The following is a 25,000-nucleotide window of genomic DNA, read 5'->3' as shown; positions in this document are numbered from 1 at the left end:
TAGCAATGAGTATGGCATTTTTTTCTTTTATTTCAAGAGAGAAAGCAAGAAATTATGAAAAAGAAAGTATACCCCAGGGAATATAGCCCGGGGTTCGTGGCAGGATAAAACAAATAGAATTTCCACTCCCTGAAATTTAAAAACAGGATTACATAATTTATTGGTTACATTCTCTCTCTCTCTCTCTCTCTCTCTCTCTCTCTCTCTCTCTCTCTCTCTCTCTCTCTCTCTCTCTCTCTCTCTCTAAGTTTGTTTGAAGCATGCATGAGCACTAGGTCCTGTCCCCTTTTTAGTCCCTCGTTGGAAGGGTGGGTTCCGTTCTCAGCTAGCACTCTGCTGGCCGCGAGTTCGAATCTCCGACCGGCCAATGAAGAATAAGAGGAATTTATTTCTGGTGATAGAAATTCATTTCTCGCTATAATGTGGTTCGGGTTCCACAATAAGCTGTAGGTCCCGTTGCTAGGTAACCAATTGGTTCTTAGCCACGTAAATAAATCTAATCCTTCGGGCCAGCCCTCTCTAGGAGAGCTGTTAATCAGCTCAGTGGTCTGGCTAAACTGAAGTATATTTAACTTTAAATTTTCCCCTTTTTATTTTAATTGTCAAGGCTCATGATCTCAGCAAGCGTAGTCATTTTGTATATTCCTAGCTCAAAAATTCTTCATTTCCTTTTGTTGTCTGCCAGTAGCTGTGTTACTGTGAAGCAAGATTATCCACAGGAAAGTTATTACCTTACCGGCAGACAATTAGCTGCTTACACCTCACGTGAAACCTCACATTGACGTAATGAGCATTATGCACCAAACGTAACTACGTTACTTAGCCACGGCCAGCAATCCTGAATGCTACATTATCATGCCAGTTCCACGTTGGACGGGTGGGTACGGTTTTCAGCTAGCACTCTGCTGGCCCCGCGTCCGATTCTCCGACCGGCCAATGAAGAATTAGAGGGATTTATTTCTGGTGATAGATATTCATTTCTCTCTATAATGTGGTTCGAAGTCCACAATAAGCTGTAGGTCCCGTTGCTAGGTAACCAACTGGTTCTTAGCCACGTAAAATAAATCTAATCCTTCGGGCCAGCCCTAGGAGAGCGGTTAATCAGCTCAGTGGTCTGGTTAAGCTAAGATATACTTTTTTACATTACCATGCCGCGACAACCAACAGTTAAGAAACAGGATACGCACTTGACATGCGAGTTGCCAGTGTATGATAATAGATCCGTCTCACTGGTTGAGTAAGGCTACAGACAGGAAATGCAAGCCATGTGGTATAATTAATTTGCATTACTATACAGTTTAAAGTGAAGGAAAACCTGTTCTTTTGCTGTGTAGCAATGTTAGTTATTTTGTTTTTCATATATGGAGTTCACATTAATCTGAACGTGACTTGATGGAAAAGAGGTGGAAAGGAGAGATTATGTCAGCTGTTCACCTACTTAGAAGCTGGCTATCTCTGGGAAATCCTTACGTTATACGTATGTGGACATTTTTAAGTCGGCAGAGGGCAGTGTCTAACTACTTGGCCACGGGAAACCGAATTTGGTCATTCCCAGTAATGTGTATGTATGCTTACCATAATGCATAAAATGATGATAATTATCATTCACTTAATTTCAGCATATACAGTTACAAAAAAGAAGTACTAATACTAAAGAGTAACGGTACTTTATTTTACACTCGGCCAGAGCAGCTATCTTGAAATTTTTAACTTTACGTATGTTTATATTTTATATATATATATATATATATATATATATATATATATATATATATATATATATATATATATATATACACGTGTGTGGGTGTGATGTGTGTGTTTTTGTATGTGTTTATATATATGGGTGTAAATGTGTTTATTATCAGGATATCCCTGAGCAAATAAGGAACTATAGTGAGTCCCTTAAATTCTTTGCGTTCCATATATTCCGTGCAAATCAGGATTTTAAAACATTCTAATAGAATGGCCATTTTTATTTACAGTTGGCATTTTCTGTATTGAAAGCATTGATGAATTTCCGTGACGAAGAGTAAAATTCCTTAAACAGCCTAATAACATTCGATCCAGATGACGACACAAACGCCTTTGGAGGGGCCATATCTGAGACAAGGTGCCTGGACAGACCAAAAGCATTTGACGGTGTGACATGGCAAGCACTAAGGTAAAAAATAGATAAGTAAATGAAAACACCGACCCTAACGGAAAGTCACTAGAGTAAAAACTAGATTTCAAGTCCAGAGAATTAAGGTAAAAAAATCGGCTCCTTTGGGATGCCGTGATGACAAAAACTTACAGTATATTCACATAATTTACTGAGTGTATTATTAAATACGATAGTTCATCATTTCACCCATTTTGTGAGGATGATTGTCTAACGCGAGAATATTTAGTCACATTTACGCAATGACAAATTAGAACCCCATTCGACAAGCGGTAAAGTTTGCAATCAGTGCTCACGCTCACAGTATAAATTGGAAGGTTCTGGGGAATCTAAAAACGATTTCCAAATATAATGAAATTAATATCTGTGATATTTCTTTCCGCAGTAAGTAACAGGCGTTTCCTAATGCTAAAGGCAAATGAGGAAAAAATTCTTGCGCATTTATTTCGTACGAATGCGTGCACGCCCTGTTTACCGAATCGTTCTCTGAAATAAGCTTTACGAAATATCGCTCGCTTCGTCTCATTTGCACGTATACCATAGTAAAGCAAACGGTCACGACAAGGACACAAAGAAACGTCAGTCACAACAATTTTGACTTTGATCAACAAAATTACTTGGTTATCACTGACTCATTAGTTTTCTGACAAAGTAAGAATTCACGCAGGCCTGAAACCAACCAATGAATCTTGAAGTTCATCTGCATTCTAAGAAGTCAGTAATTTTGTTGATCAAAGTCAAAGATACCAGCCACGCTAAATATACACTGACGTTTTTTGTAATAAACGGTTTCTAAAGCATAACAGGAAAAATCTAAATACATTACAAAGCAAGAAAACTTTATATTATCTTCGATTTAATATTTGTAAAAGGCAACATTTAATCTTGTTTCCTGCTGTAAACGTTGATACAATGCTTCGCTCTTGTTAAAGGCAGCGTCTAGTCCCAAACACTTCATACAATCCCTATTGTGAGTGTGGATGTTATAAGATTTTTTTTTATTTATCGTTTTTGTTAAGAAAACCCCACAGCTTCAGAGCTTTTAAGAAATCCAGAGCTTTCCTTAATGAAATAAGAAATTCAAAACAACAGATTATTTGTGTATTCTCTCTCTCTCTCTCTCTCTCTCTCTCTCTCTCTCTCTCTCTCTCTCTCTCTCTCTCTCTCTCTCTCTCTCCCTTTACGTTTATTTTTTAGATTTATCCAACTGATTTAGAATAATAGGCGACAGACTTTCCCGCAGAGAATCCAGAGACTGAAGCAATTTGTATAATCTACTGGAGTCGCTTCGAAAACAACAATTACCATCATTAACTGAGGATAAATCGAGACATAACAATGTATTTTTTTGATATACATGAGCCCAACGCATCCGTAATTTGCCTCATTATTTCAGCAGCTCTGAAAGCATCCAGAATTTTCCACATTAGCTTAAAAAATCCAATTATTCTCAAGTGTTCATTCGAAGAAAATTTCCAAGAAATTAATACAGTCACCCGTTGCGCAGTATTGCTTACAGTTATGACGTAGTTCGTTTTAGATGCCGAAGTAAAATAACTATGACGTCTAAGTGAGAACTATTTTTATGAATGAAAATAAAGAAATTAAAGGAACTTGGTTTGCCATTGGTTCGTGCCGTTCTTGAAGGACTAAGAATAATTTTTTTGTTATTTCATGTGTAGAAACCGCAGTTCACATAAAAGAAATTAAATACAGTTTAGATCTTCAGTAGTATCATTATATTAAGTGTATTAGATTAACATTTTCCCTAGGTGACTTAGCAGTTCTTATTAAGCTTCGTTTTGAAGGGAATTTTCAAACTATAATTACTTTAGTATTTTTTTTCCATTTCCTCGAATTACCTTAAATCCGTCCTTATAAATTTTGCAGAATGATATCACAAGATACTTTCTAAATGAAGACCTGTACGATGCGTATCCGTTTATCATTTATTTTGATACATGAATACGTAGCCTATCAACAGTTGTTTAAATGAACATGTACGACGGATATTCAACAGCATTGCCCTAAGATTAACACTTATGCAAGAAGCAGAGCTGTACTCTCACAAAAGAACAAACATAAAAGAAGGAAAATAGAGATTTGTAACAATTCCTCATTAACTAGGTAATCTTATCTTTAGAACGAAGAAGTACCGTTAGGTGACAGTATATTATGAGTAGTTTTCACGGGAGACGCTCATTATTTTTGGACAATACCATGCAATAAAGTCTCAAAGATCCTAGTCACGTTCTTTCCTTTATTTTATTGCGAGGAAAATGTACAATGAATGGCGCAACAGATCAGCTGAATATTACTGTGTGAATAGCAACGATTCACTATAAATTGATGCACACATAGAAACGGAGTAGAGAGTAACAAAAGCTATATAAAAAATAAAAATCTTTCATTAACGAGGCAAAATATTCCTATAGAAACTTTTCTCTGAATTCAGGTTATCTTTGGAGGGATGAGGACATCAGAGAGTTTGAAAATAACTCCCTCTCTTTTCATAATCGTTTAAGAGGAAAGCTGTCAGATATTTCAGGTCTAGAAGCTTATTCCAAATGCATCATCAAGAGACCAGATGTTGACAATGCAAACTTTGAATAGCCAACAAATGCAGATGTCCTGAACACGACCCAGATTATACCAGTTATATGCATAGTAATCTAACTTCTGTACTGTATATACTACCTTACATGTACACGCACGCTAGCACACACTTACATACACGCACACAACCACACGCACACATATGTATATACACATATACAGTAAAGGCAATGCCACGAAGGAAAACGAAACGATGGAGTAGTGCTAGGCCTTTCGACTTGCTGTCCTTTACTTAGCAGGCAAAGTGAAGGACAGTAAGTCGAAAGGCATAGCACCACTTCTTCGTTTTGACTTTCCTTCGTGGCATTGCCTTTATTTACATATTCATCACGTTCCATATCTTCGTAATTCAGCTATACTATATATATATATATATATATATATATATATATATATATATATATATATATATATATATATGTTTGTTTGTGTATGTCTGTGTGTGCGTGTACGTGTGAGTGATTGAAACCCGTAGACAGATAATAAGATACTCGGGACAACAGTATCAGAATGACTTATAAGTGAAAAAAAACATTGCATTTCCTCATACTCCATACTTCACTTCTGCGTCCATCTGTACAGAGCAGTTGAGAACATAGTGCATCACAAGAAATTCCGTACAGGATATATACATAAAGCAATCAGTCTGGTAGACATCATTTTTGTTTATAATGTCATTTGGTAAGTTAAGTTGTTCACTGATAGTGTTCATTATGAATAGTAACGTGATTTTCCTGTTTCTAAGTGATACCATGTAAGTCCACTCTCATGTCCTTAGAGGTGGGTCGAAATGTCAAATGCAGTCCGAAGCAGCTGTGTGCTTATTTGCATTCATCTGTTCACGACTCATACGGCCAGATCACATGGAAACGCCATGAATTTTCCTCTCCCACCTGTAATATGATTATCCTAAGAGCTGTCCACTAAGAAAATGAACAATGAAGTTTTAATCACATTTCTCATCTGACAGCCGAAACGGGAATGTTTAGATTCATGCATTTGAGCCATTCACTCGCTCTAATGCTTCCTATTTGATGAAGCCGTTGCATCATTATGATTTCAACCACTATCATCACAGATAACCTGTCGACTCAATTATTCAAAGATATTATTATTATTATTATTATTATTATTATTATTATTATTATTATTATTATTATTATTATTATTATTATTATTATTATTATTCAGTAGATGAAAACTGTTCATAGGGAACAAGCCCACAGGGGCCATTGACTTGAAATTCAAGCTTCCAAAGAATATGGTGTTCATTACGAAGAGTTAAGAGGAAGTAAAGCGAAGTACAGAAAGAAGAGATCCTACCTATCAAAAAAAAAAATAAATAAATTAATAAATAGATAAACAGATAAAAAGTATTAAAATGCAAGAAGAATAGTATTAAGGTTGTAATGCATTGCATTTCCGCTTGAACCTCTGAAGTTCCAATTGCACGACATCCTCTGGGAGGCTGTTCCACAGTCCAACTGTGTGAGGAATAAAGGACCTCTGGAACTGAGAAGTTCGACAGTGAGGCACATTTACTACATATTGGTGCTGCTGTTCAGCGAATCTGGTTGCTCTCTCTCGGCAGATAAATGGAATCATGGATCATTTGTGAGTGTGAAAGATCCCTCTTGAAATACAGTTTATGAAAAAGTGACAAACAAGAGACCATCCATCGATGGTCCAAAGTCATAACGCATACTATTAGGAAACAGAAACCTACCACCACGAACCACTCTATCTAAAAGAGATAAATCTCTGACAAAAGCAGACATCCCCACCGGAGAACAGTATTCCGGTAAAGGAAGTACAGGTAGCCTAAAACAGGTTGCATTGATTTTATCACTTTTATAAATATGTGAGGCCTTACGAACAATACCTAAATTTCGTGCGGCATTTGCTGAAACTTTCATTAGATATTTCTCAAAAGTTAGATGTGAGTCGAAGGTTACACCTAGAATAGTTAAAGCTTCAGACTCGTTCAGCAAAGTTCTGATCCGGTTCATGTCCCGATTGAGGCGGATGGCAGCTTCATTTACCAAAAGTAGAGGCTTTACTACACCCACAAGTGTTGCATCTTCGGCATAATGAACAGTTTTGTTTTCCAGGCCAGCAACCATGTCACTTGTATACACTGAAAATAACAGTGGACCAAGAACACTGCCCTGTGGAACTCCAGACAAAATAGGTCTTGGTATCACCAAAGTTCCCGTCCACAGTAACTCACTGCTGCCTTCCTGTAAGGAAATCTTGAAATATTCCTAAAACATATCCACCAACTCCAAGATTCTGAAGTTTATAAATAAGTACCTTGTGATTTACTAAATCGAAAGCGGCATTACAATCTATTCTAATTACCCTGCACTCAAAACCCTTATCAAGGTTCATTTGCAAATGGCATGTCAAGTCTAAAAGACGATCGCAGTTACTTAACTGCTTCCTGTATGCATATTGACTATCAGCTAACAATCTCTTAGATTCCACATGCTTACATAGTGGTTAAAAAATAAGTTTTTCAGCAACTTTGGAGAGCACAGGGAGAATAGAGATTGGCCTGTAGTTATGCAGTCTCTAAATATGCTGCTTTTCGGACAGGTATTGTATAACTAAGCTTGTGCTCATCCACAAAGATACTACATCGACATAAAAATCTATGGAATCTAGTAATCTTGGGAGACAACACACTAGAAACTTAAAAAAAAAAAAAGTGGGGGGGGGAAGAAACCATCAGGATCTTCACCCCAGCTATCAAGATTATCCAGAAATTTCTTAACATCCCTGGAGCGATATATATTTTTCGATATTTTGACTGATCTGACCTCATCCATTCCCTCTGCATGACCAAACTAACTTATGCACTTTGATTCACATTCTCACATGTTCCAAGGTCCATTGACTTAATCTCTTATCTCGACTTTTTAGCCTTTGTTGCTCCATAATATTAAGAATATACCTAATCACTTACCTGTATTTATTCTTCTATTCTCGACCTTTGTCCAACATTTGTATTTTAGAGGTTCTTTCTCTAATCTGTCAGTGAAGAACGAAAATACAAAATTATTTCAGTTTACCAAGAAAACAGAAAACGTATTTGCTTTTGTGTTAGAGAAAATAGTATTTTTAATGGTATACTACTAAATGTATGATTCTTAAATTATTCGCTGTTCTTCGAAGATTTCACAACGGCATTTAAGTGAATGAAGAGAAGAATTGTTTAGAGAAGAAATCCACTGTATTTAAGCTGTTCATATAAATATTCCCCTAAGGGAGTACTGCCGTCAGTGGACCTCATGTGCACCATATGCATTACTTAGTCTTAAGGTTCTTTGCAGCGTCCCTTTGGACCCTAGCTGCAACCCTTTTCATGCCTTTTATTCTACCTTTATTCATATTCTCTTTCTTCCATCTTACTTTCCACCCACCCTAACAGTTTTTCATAGTGCAACTGAGAGGTTTTTCTCCGGTTGCACCTTTAAATCTATTTCCTCTTAATTTCCCTTTCAGCGATGAAAGACCTCAAAGGTCCGAGCGCTTGGTCTTTGGCCTTAATTTCATATTCCATTCTATTTCATTTGATATGAATATTGGCGCCTGTCAATTTGTCATACATCTGTTTAGCCTAAATGAACTCTGGCAACAGAGCAAGTAATATCAGTGACAAGACAGTCGAGTATCTATTTGTAGATCAAGCCTCAAGTAATATGAACATTATTATTAAACAATTATTACATATTGCCTTCCATTCTATTCACAAGTCCAAATCATCTCAAAATACCCAGCTAACCTCGTAGTCATTTCTATTTATCTCGTTATTTCTTATCCATCTGATTCGACGTTTGTCAAACGCATATGCAAGCAGTTCATGTCATCAGCTTCAATCATTTTTCATCCATATTCATTCGACATTCCCACTTTACTTCCATAAAGGGGCGTGGGATCATCAGTTGCTTCATTTATTCACACCTCAGCTTCCTAGGCAATCCAAGTCTGTTCTCAATCATTTAGACACACTTGGCTACTTTTCTTACTTCACCTATTCTATGACTCCCTTCTTCTCCCATCCAACCACCAAGCGTTGCATATACCCTCAAGGTACCTAAACAAATTATCTGCCCCCACTTTCTGTATTTACATTGTTCACTCCATCTTCCTGGTTTGAACTTACTCTCATAACCATACTCTTGTCCACATTTGGTCTCAACTCTCTCCTTGCAAAATCTTTCAAAGTCTTTAACTAGTCTCTGCAGTTTCTTTACTATTCCCAACCAGCAGTATATCATAATATATAAACAGTTCATTTTCTTATCCCACAACTTTCCTTATCCAACAACTTTGCACTACACCTACTGTCCTTTAACTTTTCACATTACTCCATCCACATAGATACTGAATAGCCATAGACCTAACACAACTTGCCCCAAACCAACTTATACACTAAACCAAATTAATCTTCACCTACATATTCTGATATGCACTTCTCTTCAAAATGAGAAACTTTTTAATCATTCTCAAAAATTTACTTTCTGTACTATGTAATGTCAACACCCTCCATCTTGCCTGTCTATCAGTTCTGCTGTAAACATTTTTCAGTCCCATGTATGCTACGTGCAGCTTTTCCTTTACTTTCAAGTTTCTCACATAAATGTTTTATAACACTTCTCCGCACACCCAGTTCCTTATCTAAACTCACACTATTCTTCATCATTCCTCCAGTCGTAATTCTTACTTTCTAAGTTCAAATCCTATCCTAAGTGTCATTCTGTGTTACAGTCCCCTCTGTCACCTCCACCTTTATACAATGGAAAAAATTTTCTTCTCACTGTTTCTTCGGAACTTTTCCCTCACCTAGGCATAACTTACAAACTCTTATCAGTCTCTCAGTCATAATTTTACCACTGTACTACAGCATCTTCCTTGTAAAATCATGAGCCACCCTGATGTCTTTTTATTCTGCAGTCTCTGAATTGTCTAACTTATGTCACCAGCAGCCACTTCCACGATAATTTTCAATCTTACACTAACCCTTAAATATTTTTTTTGCTAATCAGCTCTGTCTCTCTTATGCCTTCCGACAAATCTTCAAAATACTCATTCCATCGATCCTTGGCTTCGTTCACTTTCCTTGACAACACCACTCCTTGTTAATCATATATGTATATACTGTATGTATATATATATATATATATATATATATATATATATATATATATATATATATATATATATGTATGTATGTATGTGTTTACAAATGTATGTAGTTCCTCGTTGGGCGAGTCGGTAGAGTTGTCTGCTGGCACTCGCTAGGCCCGAGTTCGAGTCTCCGGCCGGCTAATGAAGAATTAGAGGAATTTATTTCTGGAGATAGAAATTCGGATTCCACAATAAGTAGGTCCCGTTGCTAGATAACCATTTGGTTCTTAGCCACGTAAAATAAGTCTAATCCTTCGGGCCAGCCCTAGGAGAGCTGTTAATCATCTTAGTGGTCTGGTAAAACTAAGGTATACTTAACTTTTTACGAATGTATGTATATACTGTATACATATCAAGAATACAATCACTAATCACTGTCACATCATAGTGACAACCCCTAATAAGTACTGAAAAGAAACACAGTAAAGGTAATACGGTTATATTTATTAGACTCAACAAACGTCTGTAGTATAAAACTGTATCTTTGACGAAGTATACAAATACATGAACAACAATGACGGCATGATATCTGTAAAAATAAAATAAGATGTCTTGACACCCCACAAATAGGTTAATATTATTATTTTATTATCAGTAATACCGTTCTAGTCCAGGCCTTAGAGTAATTGTAAAACTGCATTTACATAATCACATAGTCGGGCTCATAAAACTAACTTCCAGCCAAAAATTACTCTCAGCTTAAGTATTTACAGAGGTGGAAAGAATTGTACTTATGCAACTGGAAAATACAGAGGTATCTGAATGACTTCCAGTTCTGACGGTTAATAAGTTATTGTAAGATGAGTGGCATTTATATTCCCTCTTCAACTCTTTTGTCTTTAGAATCTTCCAGGATTACTGAAGTTCTCGATGCCACTGGAAAGTACTCTCCCTGCAGTTTCACCGGCTGTGTTCGCGAAGTTGCCCACGCTCTCAACAGCTCCTCTAGCTAAATCCCCTGCTGACTCGGCAGTCGAAATACCGGACTGGAGAGCGCTCGAGCCGACAGTAGCAACAAACTGACCGGCAGCGTTGGTAGCGTCGCGGGTAGACTGGAAACCATTTCTGACGGTATCAGCGGCAAATTTGCCACCAGACCTGATAGAGTTCCCGATGAATTCTCCTCCAGTTCCTAAAGCTTGGCGTGTCCCTTCCAGAGCGCTTACCGCCGTGTCTCTCACGGCGTTGTTGACGCCTAGGGCTACCTGGGTAGCACTGGTGAAAGCGCCGGAAGCCATATCACGTAGTTGCTCTCCAATGGCTCGACCCGTCGTCATGACACTCGAGAATAGCGTCGCCCCAATACCGGTGGCTTGGCCCAGCGCTTCGGTGACTCCAAAATCATCGGACTGGGGCGACGGTCTAGCCTGGACCGTGGCAGCCATCATTAGTATCCACACTAAGCTGCGGGAATTCATCTTGTTCTGGAATGTGATAATTTATATTAACCAAAGAAACCTCACATTATATATCTTGTATGTGACTGTGAGAAGTGAACAGTTTGTAAAGATTATAAATACAATGATTACGGTTTTGTTATGAAACTTTCCTCATACTACACGAAACTGCGGTTTCGATAATCATTGGATCAGTAGGAACCTTTCGAACCACAAAAGACTTTAGAGTGCAGCTATATAACATTTATTTCTATAGACTCAGAATAGCTTGAATACCTTGCATGTTTGCCATTTACCCGTCACGTATATTTGGCCTCACCATATTCATGTTTTTCAACAGTCATACAACTCATTCGTGCATACACACTTATCCAAGCACACACCCACATCAACGCTCCCCCCATCACATACACATACACATACACAAATTTTATATACTGTATATATGTATATGTATATATATATATATATATATATATATATATATATATATATATATATATATATATATATATATATATACACATGTGTGTGACGTGAGACTAGGATGAATGGCAACATCGGGAAATTAATAGTAATGTGGTTATTTGATTAGTTTACGCAACAGCCTACGAGTTACGGGTATGTGATGAGCGATGAACATGTTTTCTGGTTATGAAAACAGAAAAATAATTGTTAACCTTAACTGGTCAAATAAATTATGTTACACAATATCTCACCACATATGTGTTAATGTATTTATATTTTTTTAATAGTCACAGTAGCTAACTTCATCCTATCAAAATAATGTATTTTTCAGTTGGTTGCCTAGTGATATATTTTATTCAGTAGTTATCATACGAACTAGATTACTTTCAGTGAAACCTTCAAAAGTAACTTACCATAAATTTTCATCTTCTTGTGTTTCACTGTAAATATTTGTGATTGTTGTAGACGAGGGGCAAGTGGCCACTTCGTTCCTAATGTTGTCGTTGGTGGGTATGTGAGTGTTTTTGTTTTGTTAATGATCAAGACTCCCTTCTGTGTTTTTAAGTAGGACGGTGATTTATTCATGTGTTTTTTGTTCAGCTTTTTTATCCCAAAGTCCGACAACCAAGGTCTTTGCAGTATCATTCACACTGACCTTGCAAATAATCTGAAGGCCATAAGTTGTAAAAAAAAAAAAAAAAAAAAAGATACTTATGCTAGTGGAAAAGTGTTCATTAAAAAACTGCGAGTCTGTTGGTAGTCAGTACGTAAGTTTAAAAACTTGGATTCATCTATCAGGAAAAAAATACAAGGGACAAACTGAGAAGAAGTACATCCAGGCTTCCAGCCATGAGAAGAATCGAGAATGGATCTAAAAATTTTACCCATTTTTTCTCTTTGAAGATGTTTTCTTTAAGCAAACGACAATGAGAATGGAAAAGCCCCCACCTGCTGCTTAATAAAGTTAAGCGCCTGGCAACAATATATAAGACAAGCAAGGGAGCGTGTGCCCAGTCAACACCATCTGATGTTACGGGTACCGCCTAATTTTTTTTGGTGACTACGTGTTGGAATTCGCGCGCGTATGTGAACTTGACGAAGGACAAATCAGGCCGAAGGTAAAAAAGGAAAACCTTACAGATATCAATTAAAAAAAATCATAGCCTGAATATCCGGTATCTACAAAAAAATTACATCTGAAATTATATACAAATGAACATACACTGGAAAATGCTTAACCGTAAGTACATGAATATATTATGTATTTCAGGTTTGTTTCCGTTTTGCTACTGATCCCATTATACGAACCTATCTTTTATTTTTATCATATTTCACGTTTTGCTGTCTTTCGTTCTTTCTTCCATCTTTGAAAACATGCAGATTATCGGGAACTATTAAGATAAACAGGTTTTGTCAATTCTAACGCTAGTCAAATTATTTAAAGCGCAGCAAGATCATAATCTCTAATAATTATCGTGGGCTGAGTTTCAGACATAACGAAATTGTCATTTTTACATGATCCCTTTGAGATTTTCATGCCCCCGGCTGTTTCATGACTTGTAATAAAGATGAACTGGCTCGATTTTAGATAGTAACTTAAAGGGATTTTTCTCTAACACTTTGAATAATGAAATGGAGAGTTTACAACATTACCAAAAACCAAATGGTACTGGATGAAGTTAGAAGTCGCTGTAAAAAATAATGGTCAAATCCAAATAGCAACATGCTACGTTTACTGAGCAAGATCTTCTGTCAAGTTTCTGTCAAGACCGATAGCACACGGTTCCTCAAGGATATGAGGGAGATAGAACTGGACAACAATCAGTCGCGTCTTCTCGATGCCTTTCTTCCTGTATTATAATGAGCTTTTGTAGCCCTCTTTTCTCAACAATGACAAACGATTTTGTTCTTCAAAGTCTCCAGTCTTTCATGCTTTTTTTCATTAGTTCATTCTCCTTCTCGCTTAATCTTGTTAAGGCAAATATGGATGATATATCAAATTGGGCTAATGAATCCATGACGAACAATTTCCGTCTGTAATATTCCCTCACTCTGGAGTAATGTACGATCGTTCGGAACTTCAACCCACTACATTTGTTAGCAAGGTCTACAGAGATATCTCTATAGACTTTGTTTGTTAGCATTTGGAATTAGAAGTAAAAAGCCCCAAGACTTTAAGGAATATGTCTGCCTGTAAATATCTCGGTGTGCTTTTATAGACACACTTTCAAGAGCCTCGAAAAGTTTCCTCAGGTTTCTGTGATACCTAACAAGCTTTCTTAATATAGTGGTGTCTGTTTCATCCGTCCTCTAGATGTTTATTTACATTCTGAGCCCATTTCACCTCCTCCGCTCGCTTTTTTTTCATGTTTATTTAAAGATTTGCACATACAAGAAATGAACGGAAATATGGAACTAAGTACTTAGTAAGACAAGTTCATTCACTTCGAGTGAGAGTATGAAATCCCGCCTCTTCCTTTTTACATTGTCCGAGGATGGAAATGCTTTAGTTTCATGATACCTTTGTCCACTCATTGGTAGAGAATAACTATTTATTATGTGAAATACATTCATTTCATAGAAAATAATGATCAAACTGTAATAAAGAAAATAAAAGCAATTGTAGAAATAGGAAAGCCTGTATCAGTTAAGAATCGTGAACTGAGAGAAGATGGAACGTAGTTCAATAACCAGAGCCATTTTTTATAAGAAAAAAAAAAAGCATTTGTACGTCCTTCAGTAACCTCTACGCCCTTCTTCTTTGTTGGGTTTTCCTGGACCTTCTGATTCATGGTGGGCTGAAATTGTCATTATCATCATCCTGAGTACTGCCTTTGGGGGATGAGGATGATTTTTCTTTTTAAGGAAGTTTCTTCATTGAATAAGAAACTATTAAGTAATCGGGTTCTGTGTTGGTTTTCTTCACATTTAGTAATTTTTTTTCTTGTAAAGATTTTTATTATTTTTCTTAACTGGATTAGAATCTTATAAGATAAATGAAAGATATCTTCTGATTATCCTGACAACGTGTGGAGTGCCTTACATTTTATTCCCCAAGTGACTGTCAAAACCAAGATAATTCTACTGTATAGCTATAAAACTGTCTTTTCATTATATATTTTTCAGTGTACTGTGACGTTTTCTTTTGCACTGTTGTGAGTGGTTAATCATTTAATTATATTAGTGCTCATGGTGTTCGTGACATGGTCGTCTTACTAGGACTGAATGGTTTCAGTGTCCCTCTTCCAAACAAATGACCATCACACTGAGGGCTTTGGTGCGCACTGCCAGCAAGATATCTGAGGTAAAGCAGAAAATCTGCTGTTTGACAAGGAATTTTCACACTTGCCCTGAAATGGACGAAATAGATTCACTTAGGTTCATAAGCTGATTTATGAAACTATATCCCTCTTGAATTTGCTACAAAAACTAAAAAGAATAACCAGATGGAAAAATAAAGAACAAAAACAGCACAGGATTTCCTCCAGTCTGAAAAATATGTTCTGCCAATAAGACTCGAAACATACATACCATTATAGCAATTTCTCGCAAAGTTTGAAATAATTAAAACGAGAAACTCGAACTTTTCTCGCTACAGTTATGCAAAATTTAGTAATATCAAACGAGCGGAGTTCTGAGATTAGGAAAAGGCATTTTGAAGTGAAATCCAAACGACAGTATACTCGTAGCTGAGATGTAAAGACAGAAGAAATATGCGGCTGAAAAGCGGGAAGAGTGAAAGAGAGAACAGGTACGAAAGGGGGGAGGTAAAAAGTAGTCGTTGTATTGAAAACTAATATAAAGTACAAGACTTAAGAGCAAAATCAAGTAAAAAAATGCGCCGAAGTTTCTTCGGCACAATTGAGTTTTCTGTACAGCGTATAATCAAAGCTACCGAAAGCAGATCTACCTTTCGATGGTCTCGGTATAATACTGTATGAGCCGCGGTCCATGAAACTTTAACCACGGCCCGGTGGTGGCCTGTCATATCGTTGCCAGACGCACTATTATGGCTAACTTTAACCTTAAATAAAATAAAAACTTGTGAGGTTAGAGGACTGCAATTTGGTATATTTGATGATTGGAGGATAGATAATCAACTTACCAATTTGCAGCCCTCTAGCCTCAGTAGTTTTTAAGATCTGAGGGCAGACGGACAGACAAAGCCGGCACACTAGTTTTCTTTTACAGAAAATTAAAAAATCTGAAGGTAGAGGAAAATCCACATGTAGTGGTTTTATCCAAAGAGGCTCATGTCTTGGTGTACCAGATGCCTTGGCTCAGGAAAATATGAATTATTCTACTTATTTGATTATTAATCATTTATCTGTATATTAACTTCATTATGAGAAAATCTAGGATATATGTATACGTCTCTCGTGCCTATGCTGCCTAAAAATATACTTTTAGAATTTTCTGTCTCGATATAATTGTAAATGTGACTAGTCACATCTGTATTTAATGCAATACTCGATATTATTTATATTCCGTGGCAATACAAATTTTGATTGAATTTAGTAGAGATATAACATCTATTTTTATGCCCTCAAATAATTGTAATGCAAAAACGAGTGCACGAATTTTTTATGATAAATGGCTGTTTTGATTTCATCCGAAAGAAAAAAACCGACTCAGTTCGTTTGTACTCAACAGAGGAATTCACTTAAAGATTATAGATGTACGTAAACTCGTCTGAGACTCGATTCCAGACCTGTTAAACCTAAAACTGACCAGTGATCAGGTACTAGAAAAAATATGTGGACAAAAACTGGATTTTGATAGGACGAAAAGATCAGTTTTTAGAACTGGCCCAAGGAGTGTCTTGGTCAATCTTTTTTTATAAGATAATTGAGAAGAGTAAAAATGAAATGGCAACAGATGTGTGTTTACCTGACACTTCTCTACATAACTGACAGAATCTTATGAAACATGGAAGCAGTGCTAAAAAAAACAAAACTACTGTATATTTACTTTCAATTAATTTAATGATATTCAATGTTTTTCATCGAACATGATGTAAGGAAATTTTTCAACGTCCGTACCAGGTTGACATAGTGTTCATAATAATAATAATAATAATTATGGATGGTTTGTTTTCAATGGTTTTTCATTAACGGTAATTAATTTTAAATTTTTCTTTGCTTACGAATATATGTATATATATATATGTGTGTGTGTGTGTGTGTATGTATGTATGCATGTATGTATGTATATATATATACATACATACATATATACAAAAAATACTTATTTCATTATTTTACACGTGATATCTTTATAATTTCAAATATTAAGCCAAAAGAACAGGGTACCTGCTTACCATAAATATTGCTTTTGGTGTAAGTTATTCACAAGGTAAGGTGAATTCGATTTCAGTTGGTTGTTTGTAACTAAATATTTAGAATTTCACAATGCCATGTATAAAACTGATGAAAAATGACCATAAATTTATATATAGCAACATGTTACATATTTAGTACTTAGCTAGCATGGTGGAGATGGATCAATTTCAAGTATACAAGAGATCCTGAATTCGACAGGAATATGTACAGAAAACTTGATATCACCTTCTGTCTTGATGGCCAAGCAACCCACTACAGTAGGTCATTGTTATCCTTCCTCAACCCAGGAAAGCATAGGTTCGACTCCTGGTCAGGGTATGTGTACTTTTAAAACTGTCGTGTATAAGATGCATGTATAAGTGAACACGCGTTACATACTTAGTACTTGGGTATCAGGCTGGAGACAGGTTGATTTCGATTCAAAATGTAAGTACAAATAAGTTTAAATCATTTCTCATCTCACCTGATTGCTAATTGCATTAAGCTATTTCGACCATACTGCAGCCCAAAAAGGCATGGGTTCGATTCCTGGTTAGGAGAGATACACTTATCTTTAAGGTATATTGACTTATATATATATATATATATATATATATATATATATATATATATGTGTGTGTGTGTGTGTGTGAATGTAAGTATATATATATATATATATATATATATATATATATATATATATATATATATATATATATATATATATATATATATATATATATATATATATATATATATATATATATATATATATATATATATATATATATATATATATACATACATTGTAAACAAGAACATTCTTGCCTTTGCAGGATTTATACAGCATAAGAATAATAGTACCCACATACCCAATACAATCACATATATTCCTAGCTAAGTATCAAAGAGCCGAAATAACACTAAAGTGTCGTCCATTATATTTTGTTCAAATAACTGGCATATCTGCGCTACTACGTGCGGCTGTTGGGCCATCATAGGTGCCCCATTCACCTACCAAACGCCTGGTGATAACCACGTGACCAGAATTCTCCAGCCTTGGACAGTGCCATACATAGCCCCTCTGCCCTCCAAAGTCCCGGCACTGATTTTCTCTGATTGAGGCCACATTCAAGGACACTTTCTTTTTCTTTGCAGATTTTTTTCTCTAACTTTTGTTTTTTATCCATTCATTGTTGTTGTTTTTTGGTCCTGATCATACATATTCCGTTTTAACCTTTCTTCTTCTTCTTCTTCTTCTTCTTCTTCTTCTTCTTCTTCTTCTTCTTCTTCTTCTTCTTCTTATCCGGCCTATTTGGTCTAGGCCCTAAGACTAAAAGTACATCTCGAATAATGGTAAGGATATTAACATTATCCGGATATGAATGTGAAAAAAAGGCAATGAAGAATAAATGAATCTTGGAAGTCGTTTTGAGCGGCATTTAGCTATAAGTTCATTAATGAAATTGACCAAAATAAATTTCATTGACACCAGCTTTCAATCCCTGACGCGTATAATCAGAATAAGATCAATTCAAAGGAGCATAAGCCATCCAAATATGGAATACATTAGCCGAGATCATAAGTACCTCAAGAAAAATAGCAACAGTAAAACAAGAAATAAAGTAAGGAGTTAAGTTGCGCGGTCACTGAATACATCTTGCAGAAGAAGAAGAAGAAAGGGAAGGCCAAGGCGAACTGGGAAGCATCGTCCCTTTGAATGTCAAGACACTCAAATCTGTTTAATATTGCATTATGGTGAAGCAAAACGAATTTCACACGTCCACACGAGTGTAAGTATGGAATAACAAACTGATGAATAATGTAAGAGAGACTTTGAGGCCTGTCATTAAGCAAGGTTAAGAAAACTCACAAAGTCTCCATTAAAAAAAATACATAAAATTGAATTTCTTTTCCTGATCTCTGCAACCGTGTCTCACCATTGCGGTTTCAATTGGAAATTCGTATTTTTAGTGCCGTACTGTGAATGACATTTGAGAGAGGAAATGTTTTTTAATTTCAGTAGTCTCCTTTAGTGAGTTAGTGTAGTGGTAGGTATCCTTGCAGCGTTCTAAATAACATTGTGCTTCTTGCAACCGTGGTTAAACTTTTCATAGTAGTAGTATTAATAATAGTAGTAGTAGCAGAAGTAGTATTAATAGCAGTACTGGCGATATCTTCACCAAACCATACATAAAAACATGAGCAACGAATCTCTTTTCAGACAACGCCAATGAGCGGGTAAACATTAATTCATGAACACGCGAAGGAAATACCAACACATCCGCAAACATCTTACGCTAGTCATAATTCAGACCTCACCAAGGCGGAGCTTAAATAATAAGATGCAACCGACAGAGGCCACACTACCTAGAAAACCAGTGGCATTTCACCTTCCCAACTTTTTACCAGGATCGGAGAGATAAAGCCTGATCAGGGAACGCTTTATAAACTTCTTATAGTTTTTATATTGGACCTGTCGCTATTTATGGTTAAAAACGATTGCAAAGTGAATTTATATAATAGCACGCATGATCGTCCGCCCGCTTTTGCTGGACGTCACTCACAAACCGACTCATATTCAGGGTCAACGCGAGGGAAAGTTGATGTAACTGCTACAGCCTTCCGCTGTTGGCCACTCGCGTTACAAAACGCCGTAAATTGCCGTCTGAGTTTGTTAGACGTGGCCGGTTATTTTGTTCCACCTTTCAACGAAGAGTGTGAAATGACCGTGACCGCTGGTCCTGGGCTTAATACGTAGTCTGTCATTACAGCCAGAAGTCAAGGTCAAGTTCAGGGATGCCCAGGAAATACGTCTTGCCCAGGAATATGTTACCTGTCCGAAGGCTGTCAATGATTGTCAGTCGAAGCAATGTTATGCCTTTAATTCTTAACCATCACTTTCCTCAGTTTCTTTACTAATGCAACGAAAGATTAGCCTTCAAAAATCATCGCAGATGACATTTTAATAAAATCAACCTTCACTCACATCATACAAAATCTCTAGATTATCGGACTGGCAACGGACTTCCGTCGAGGGTTGAGAACCTGACACGCATACATTATGAGAAGAAATTTCTGGGACTGGGGCACAAGGATAGGCCGGGTACCTGTAGACAGGAAAGCCAAGGCTTTCGCTCAGGGACAGCCTGATCAGGCGTTACATTCAAACTAGACAACGAGTAAAAAATGTACACAGAAACGGCAACGTCTCTGGCCATGTGCCGAGAGAGTTTCGTGGAATTATAAACAGAAATAAAACGTCGAGAGGGAAATTGTGTTCATAGATTTCACTTCTGATTTATATTTTGCGCATTTAGACAGACCTATAATTTTTTCCTCCTTTTTCTTCTTTAATGAATTTTCTGTTCATGTAACTTATGTCTCTATATACACAGTTATTATGTAATAATAATCTAGACTTGCCATTGTCCAACTCAGGCTTCTGCCTTTCTCACCTTGGACCGGGCCTCGGGACGGTACACAACGTCTTAAGGGTCGGAACTTGCCGTCTTGACCCTCTCTTATATTACCGTCATTTTTCACATATTCTAATACTGCACGTCACACTAAGTAAGAAAATTTGAGATTCCACGTTTACCTCACTCAGATCAGTCTTTCACTTTCCCAGGTACGTCGTTACCCCAGTAGTAGCACGATACTAATTTATTGTAACAATACTTGCTAAGATAACAAGCCCATACAATTAGCCTTGACAGCCTGATACGTAGTCATGCAAAGGTATATAACTACATTATGACGAGAGGGCAATCCCGTGACTGATTGGGATATAAGGTGGCCATTTTAACATTTCTTCTTTTCATTGATTTCCTACGAAACTTTACTTATCCCAGGTACAGTAAGGTTATGTTATTATACTCGTCATAGACTGCCCAAACGCCATCGGAACTATTTGCACTGAATCGGACTTTAACCAATGAATTTTATTTACTTTCCTTTTCTATTGTTACAGTTTCCTTAGTATCATAAATTTCGAGACTACCCTGCCGGATTCTAGTAGTCAAAAAAAAAAAAATCATACATTACTACAGTAATTGCTGATACATCATCACCGGATATCATAACACATACATGTCGACACGGGCATGCAAGCACGCGCACGCACACACACACACACACACACACACACACACACACACATATATATATATATATATATATATATATATATATATATATATATATATATATATATATATATATATATATATATATATATATATCAGAAACAACGATAATTTCTGTTTAAATCAAATGATACGTACTGGCTTTCATCAATATGTACACGTTCGAAACTGATCCATTTGACATCACCGATAATCTGAAGTATTTTTGTATGGCTGTATTGGCTGATTCGGAATTTTTGTACAACTCGCCAATCATTATATCGTTGACGTGTTTTCAGCGTCAGTAGAACGTGTACATTACACAATTACTGATAATAATAACTTCGAAAAAAATTCAGAACGATCGAAGACAGACTACAGTCATTTCATCCTAAAGTCGCGTGACTTTACGAAACAAAGTAAGTGGTCATCATCGTCGCATTATGAATTTTCTTTTATACCTGTACTTATATACTTGTGTATGTTTATTGTGGACTAAGATTAATACAATATACATACATTCATGAGGTCGTCTAGTTCACAGATACATAATTGTGCATGCCAAAATACGCAAACACACGCAAATATTATATGTATATATATATATATATATATATGTATGTATGTATGTATGTATAATGGCATTCCAACATTATTATCGCTATCAAGCACCTTTCTTGTCCTTTGCCTAATTGTGGTCATGCAGTGAGAACCCTTAAGGTTCACAAAACCGCTTCCAACGGGAACCAATACGACGTCTAAAGATTTTTTGTCCGAAAATCCACTATCCTTTTAAAATTATGATGAAATATAACATCAAAATAAGCACAGTTAAAGTGCAATCTCTCTCACGTGCGGCGTCAAGTAAGTTCTACTTACTTATCCAAAGAGGAGTCCAGAACAAACGACGAGACGAAAATCTGTGGGCAAAATTTGTTGCGCGTCCGAGGGCCGCCTCCTTATATACGCTTCCAGTTCCGGGGATGGGCGCGGAGACAGGTGCTGGGAAGGGGCGGGGGATGAGGCTGGGGTGTTTGTCCAGTGCGGTGATGTCGAGTCTGTAGGAGTAGAAAGCAGATGACGACGTGAAGACTCGCTGTAGGAGTGACTGTGTGAACAAGAGTCATCACTAATTAAAAGTAAGATCATTGTGGCAGGATGCCATGACGTATGATGAATAGACTGAAAATCTGACACTTCACTTGAGACAGCTGACCGGCGCGGTGCTACGCTGGACTGTGACTTCGGCGTAAAGGATTCCATGTATTTATTATTTACGCTAGAAGGCAAAGCATATATCCTGTTGAGCAATGAGGGAGTATTTATTATAACCTTCTAACCGCAATATACAAATTGTGAACGAGCCACATAGTGAAATCATATCAGAACATGAATGACTTATTACCAAGAACAAATTAAAGGCTTCTTGCTTTATACGACTTATTTAACTATGAAGAGAGCCTAGCGGATTTACTGAATAGTCGATTCATTTATTCTAAAGATGAACTAGTGTAACAATAGGGTGGGTCATAAACTAGGTAAAAGAGATGCAGTAGAGTGAAGGAGAAGGTAGAAATGGGAATAAATTAAAGCCTACAGAAATACAGTATAATTGTTCCTCGTATGATACAAAAACTATATAACCAAAAAAAAAAAATATAACAAAACCACGAACGAATGACAGCATTACATCAGGTATTAGCAAATGCTCGAAATGTTATAGGAAGATAGAAAAGGGAACAGCGAAGGTCAGGTTGTGCTATTGGTCCATAGCAGTTAGGCACGGCCATAAACCGAAAAAAAAGCGGTTGCCAGTAGCCTGGCTTCTTTTTACGCCTCATGTTTTTCTTCTGATTTGCTTACTATCCAATCACCATTTCCTGCACTTGCTTGCTTGCTGCCCTTAGATGTAAACAAAGGGCGAAAGTAATTTTAGATGAAAATGGCACATTTTCTTTAAAGGTGAAGATATTCGCTGTTTGGTATACCACTGACGCAGTGATGATGGCGAAACCAGTTTTACCTTCATTGCGTTATTTTTTATTCATTGTGTAAACGTTTCATCGAAGAAAAGGAATGACCCATATAGTTTTTCATCTATAGGTGAAGGGAGTCAAGGATGGAGTGCTATTCTACATGGCAAGATGAAGTTCCTTCTAATGAATTAGCTTAAGTGCTGCAAAGTTTGCGCTTTTAACCTACGATAACAATGATAGACATACATTAGCAATCTTAAAGAAAGATAATCAAGAAAACATAGGTTTCGGCTTACCGATAGAGGAACGATAAGCTAAAAAAACAAAATTGAAAAACATGATATGCTCTATAGAATGGCATTAATATGAAAACATCACAGAAACAAACCAGTTCTCTCTTAACAAGATGATCGGAATGTCCCAGCATAGGTTTCCAAGTCTGTTTTGTGGGATCTGGAAGCAAGATCGGTTCATTTTCAAATCAATGATATTGACTTCATTCTTTACGAAAAAACACTTCAATTTAAGGGGAGGAGTTGATGCTATAGTAGGTTCAATCATGCCACTGTAGGACAACATATAATAGCAATACTTCACTAACACTTGAGATTCAGGTAATGTTCTAGAGAAGGTGAATGGTTTGTAAATCTGCTCAGTAGGCTGTGGAGGCCAGATACCACCTGTGTTTATAACTAGGATATATTTTGTAATGGAAAGGTTAATACTGATTTATAGGTATAAATCATGATACAGAAATTCCTGTAATAGTACAAAGATCTTAAAAAACAAAGTTTAAGGGGGACTTTCGTTTATTAGATGGTATATGTAAATAGTGCAGTTTTATAAGTAATGAAGAAGCTCATCCCTTACGATAAATATGCTTGGGACATATTTTTAGAAAGTATGTTAGTTTAATGCATAGCATTGCAATGATAGATATTTTGAGACCAGTGAGGACATGTGAAATCCAGGGACAGTTAACTGACTACGATGCGCAGTGAAGTTACTACAGAATGAAATACAAGGTACAAGTTACTCCAGAGTAAAATACGAAATACAAGTTACTCCAGAGTAAAATACAAAATACAAGTTGCTCCAGAGTAAAATACAAAAATACAAATTACTCCAGAGTAAAATACAAAATGAGAGTTACTCCAGATTAAAATACAATTATTACTCTAGAGTAAAATACAAATTACTCCAGAGTAAAATACAAAATACAAATTACTCCAGAGTAAAATAAAAAACACAAATTACTCCAGAGTTAAATAAAAAATACAAATTACTCCAGAGTAAAATATAGGATGGGCACTAGATAAATATCTAGTGCCATTTCTTTAAGGCCTTGCTTCTTCCTTGAATACTGGAGGATGATGATGACGTATTCATGTGACTTGCTGTCCACTTCCCAACTGAACGAACTGTTATGCCACATCGATTATTCTGCTTTTCGTCTACTGAATGATATTCTGCCGACGACCATCTTTTAATACATATTTTGACAGTTTTCATGGTTATTTACACATTTCATGCTTGCTACCCTTTCCTCATTTTAATAATGTTGCTATTCTTTTATCTGTAATCCTTGAATCAAATAACAACTTAAAAACTGCCGCCACTGTCTTCTTATTGATATGAGACTCAGTCTAAAGCCGCCATTCCATTGATCAAAAATCTATACAATGAATGACTTGTGGCTAGCACCTGTCACTTCGGTTAAGATTCCCATTATCATACC

At 36.4% G+C, this 25,000-nt stretch overlaps 2 protein-coding genes across 2 annotated transcripts in view; one reads left to right on the top strand and one right to left on the bottom strand.

The window, feature by feature from the left end:
• LOC136854108 (putative ATPase N2B) overlaps positions 1 to 25,000 on the top strand; it is a 329,373-nt gene that overhangs the window by 266,683 nt on the left and 37,690 nt on the right. The window lies entirely within an intron of this gene.
• LOC136854109 (uncharacterized) lies at positions 10,399 to 22,344 on the bottom strand. The gene is made up of 2 exons (XM_067130291.1): positions 22,166 to 22,344; positions 10,399 to 11,397 (listed from the first exon to the last, which is right to left on the bottom strand). The coding sequence occupies exon 2, from the start codon at positions 11,389 to 11,391 to the stop codon at positions 10,813 to 10,815; it is 579 nt and encodes a 192-aa protein (XP_066986392.1). The 5' UTR covers positions 11,392 to 11,397; positions 22,166 to 22,344; the 3' UTR covers positions 10,399 to 10,812.

The sequence above is a fragment of the Macrobrachium rosenbergii genome, chromosome 28, assembly GCF_040412425.1.
Source record: "Macrobrachium rosenbergii isolate ZJJX-2024 chromosome 28, ASM4041242v1, whole genome shotgun sequence".
In the NCBI taxonomy this organism is placed as follows: Eukaryota; Metazoa; Arthropoda; class Malacostraca; order Decapoda; family Palaemonidae; genus Macrobrachium; species Macrobrachium rosenbergii.
The sequence above is the reverse complement of the archived record's forward strand: the minus strand, read 5'-3'. Positions and strand labels throughout refer to the sequence as shown.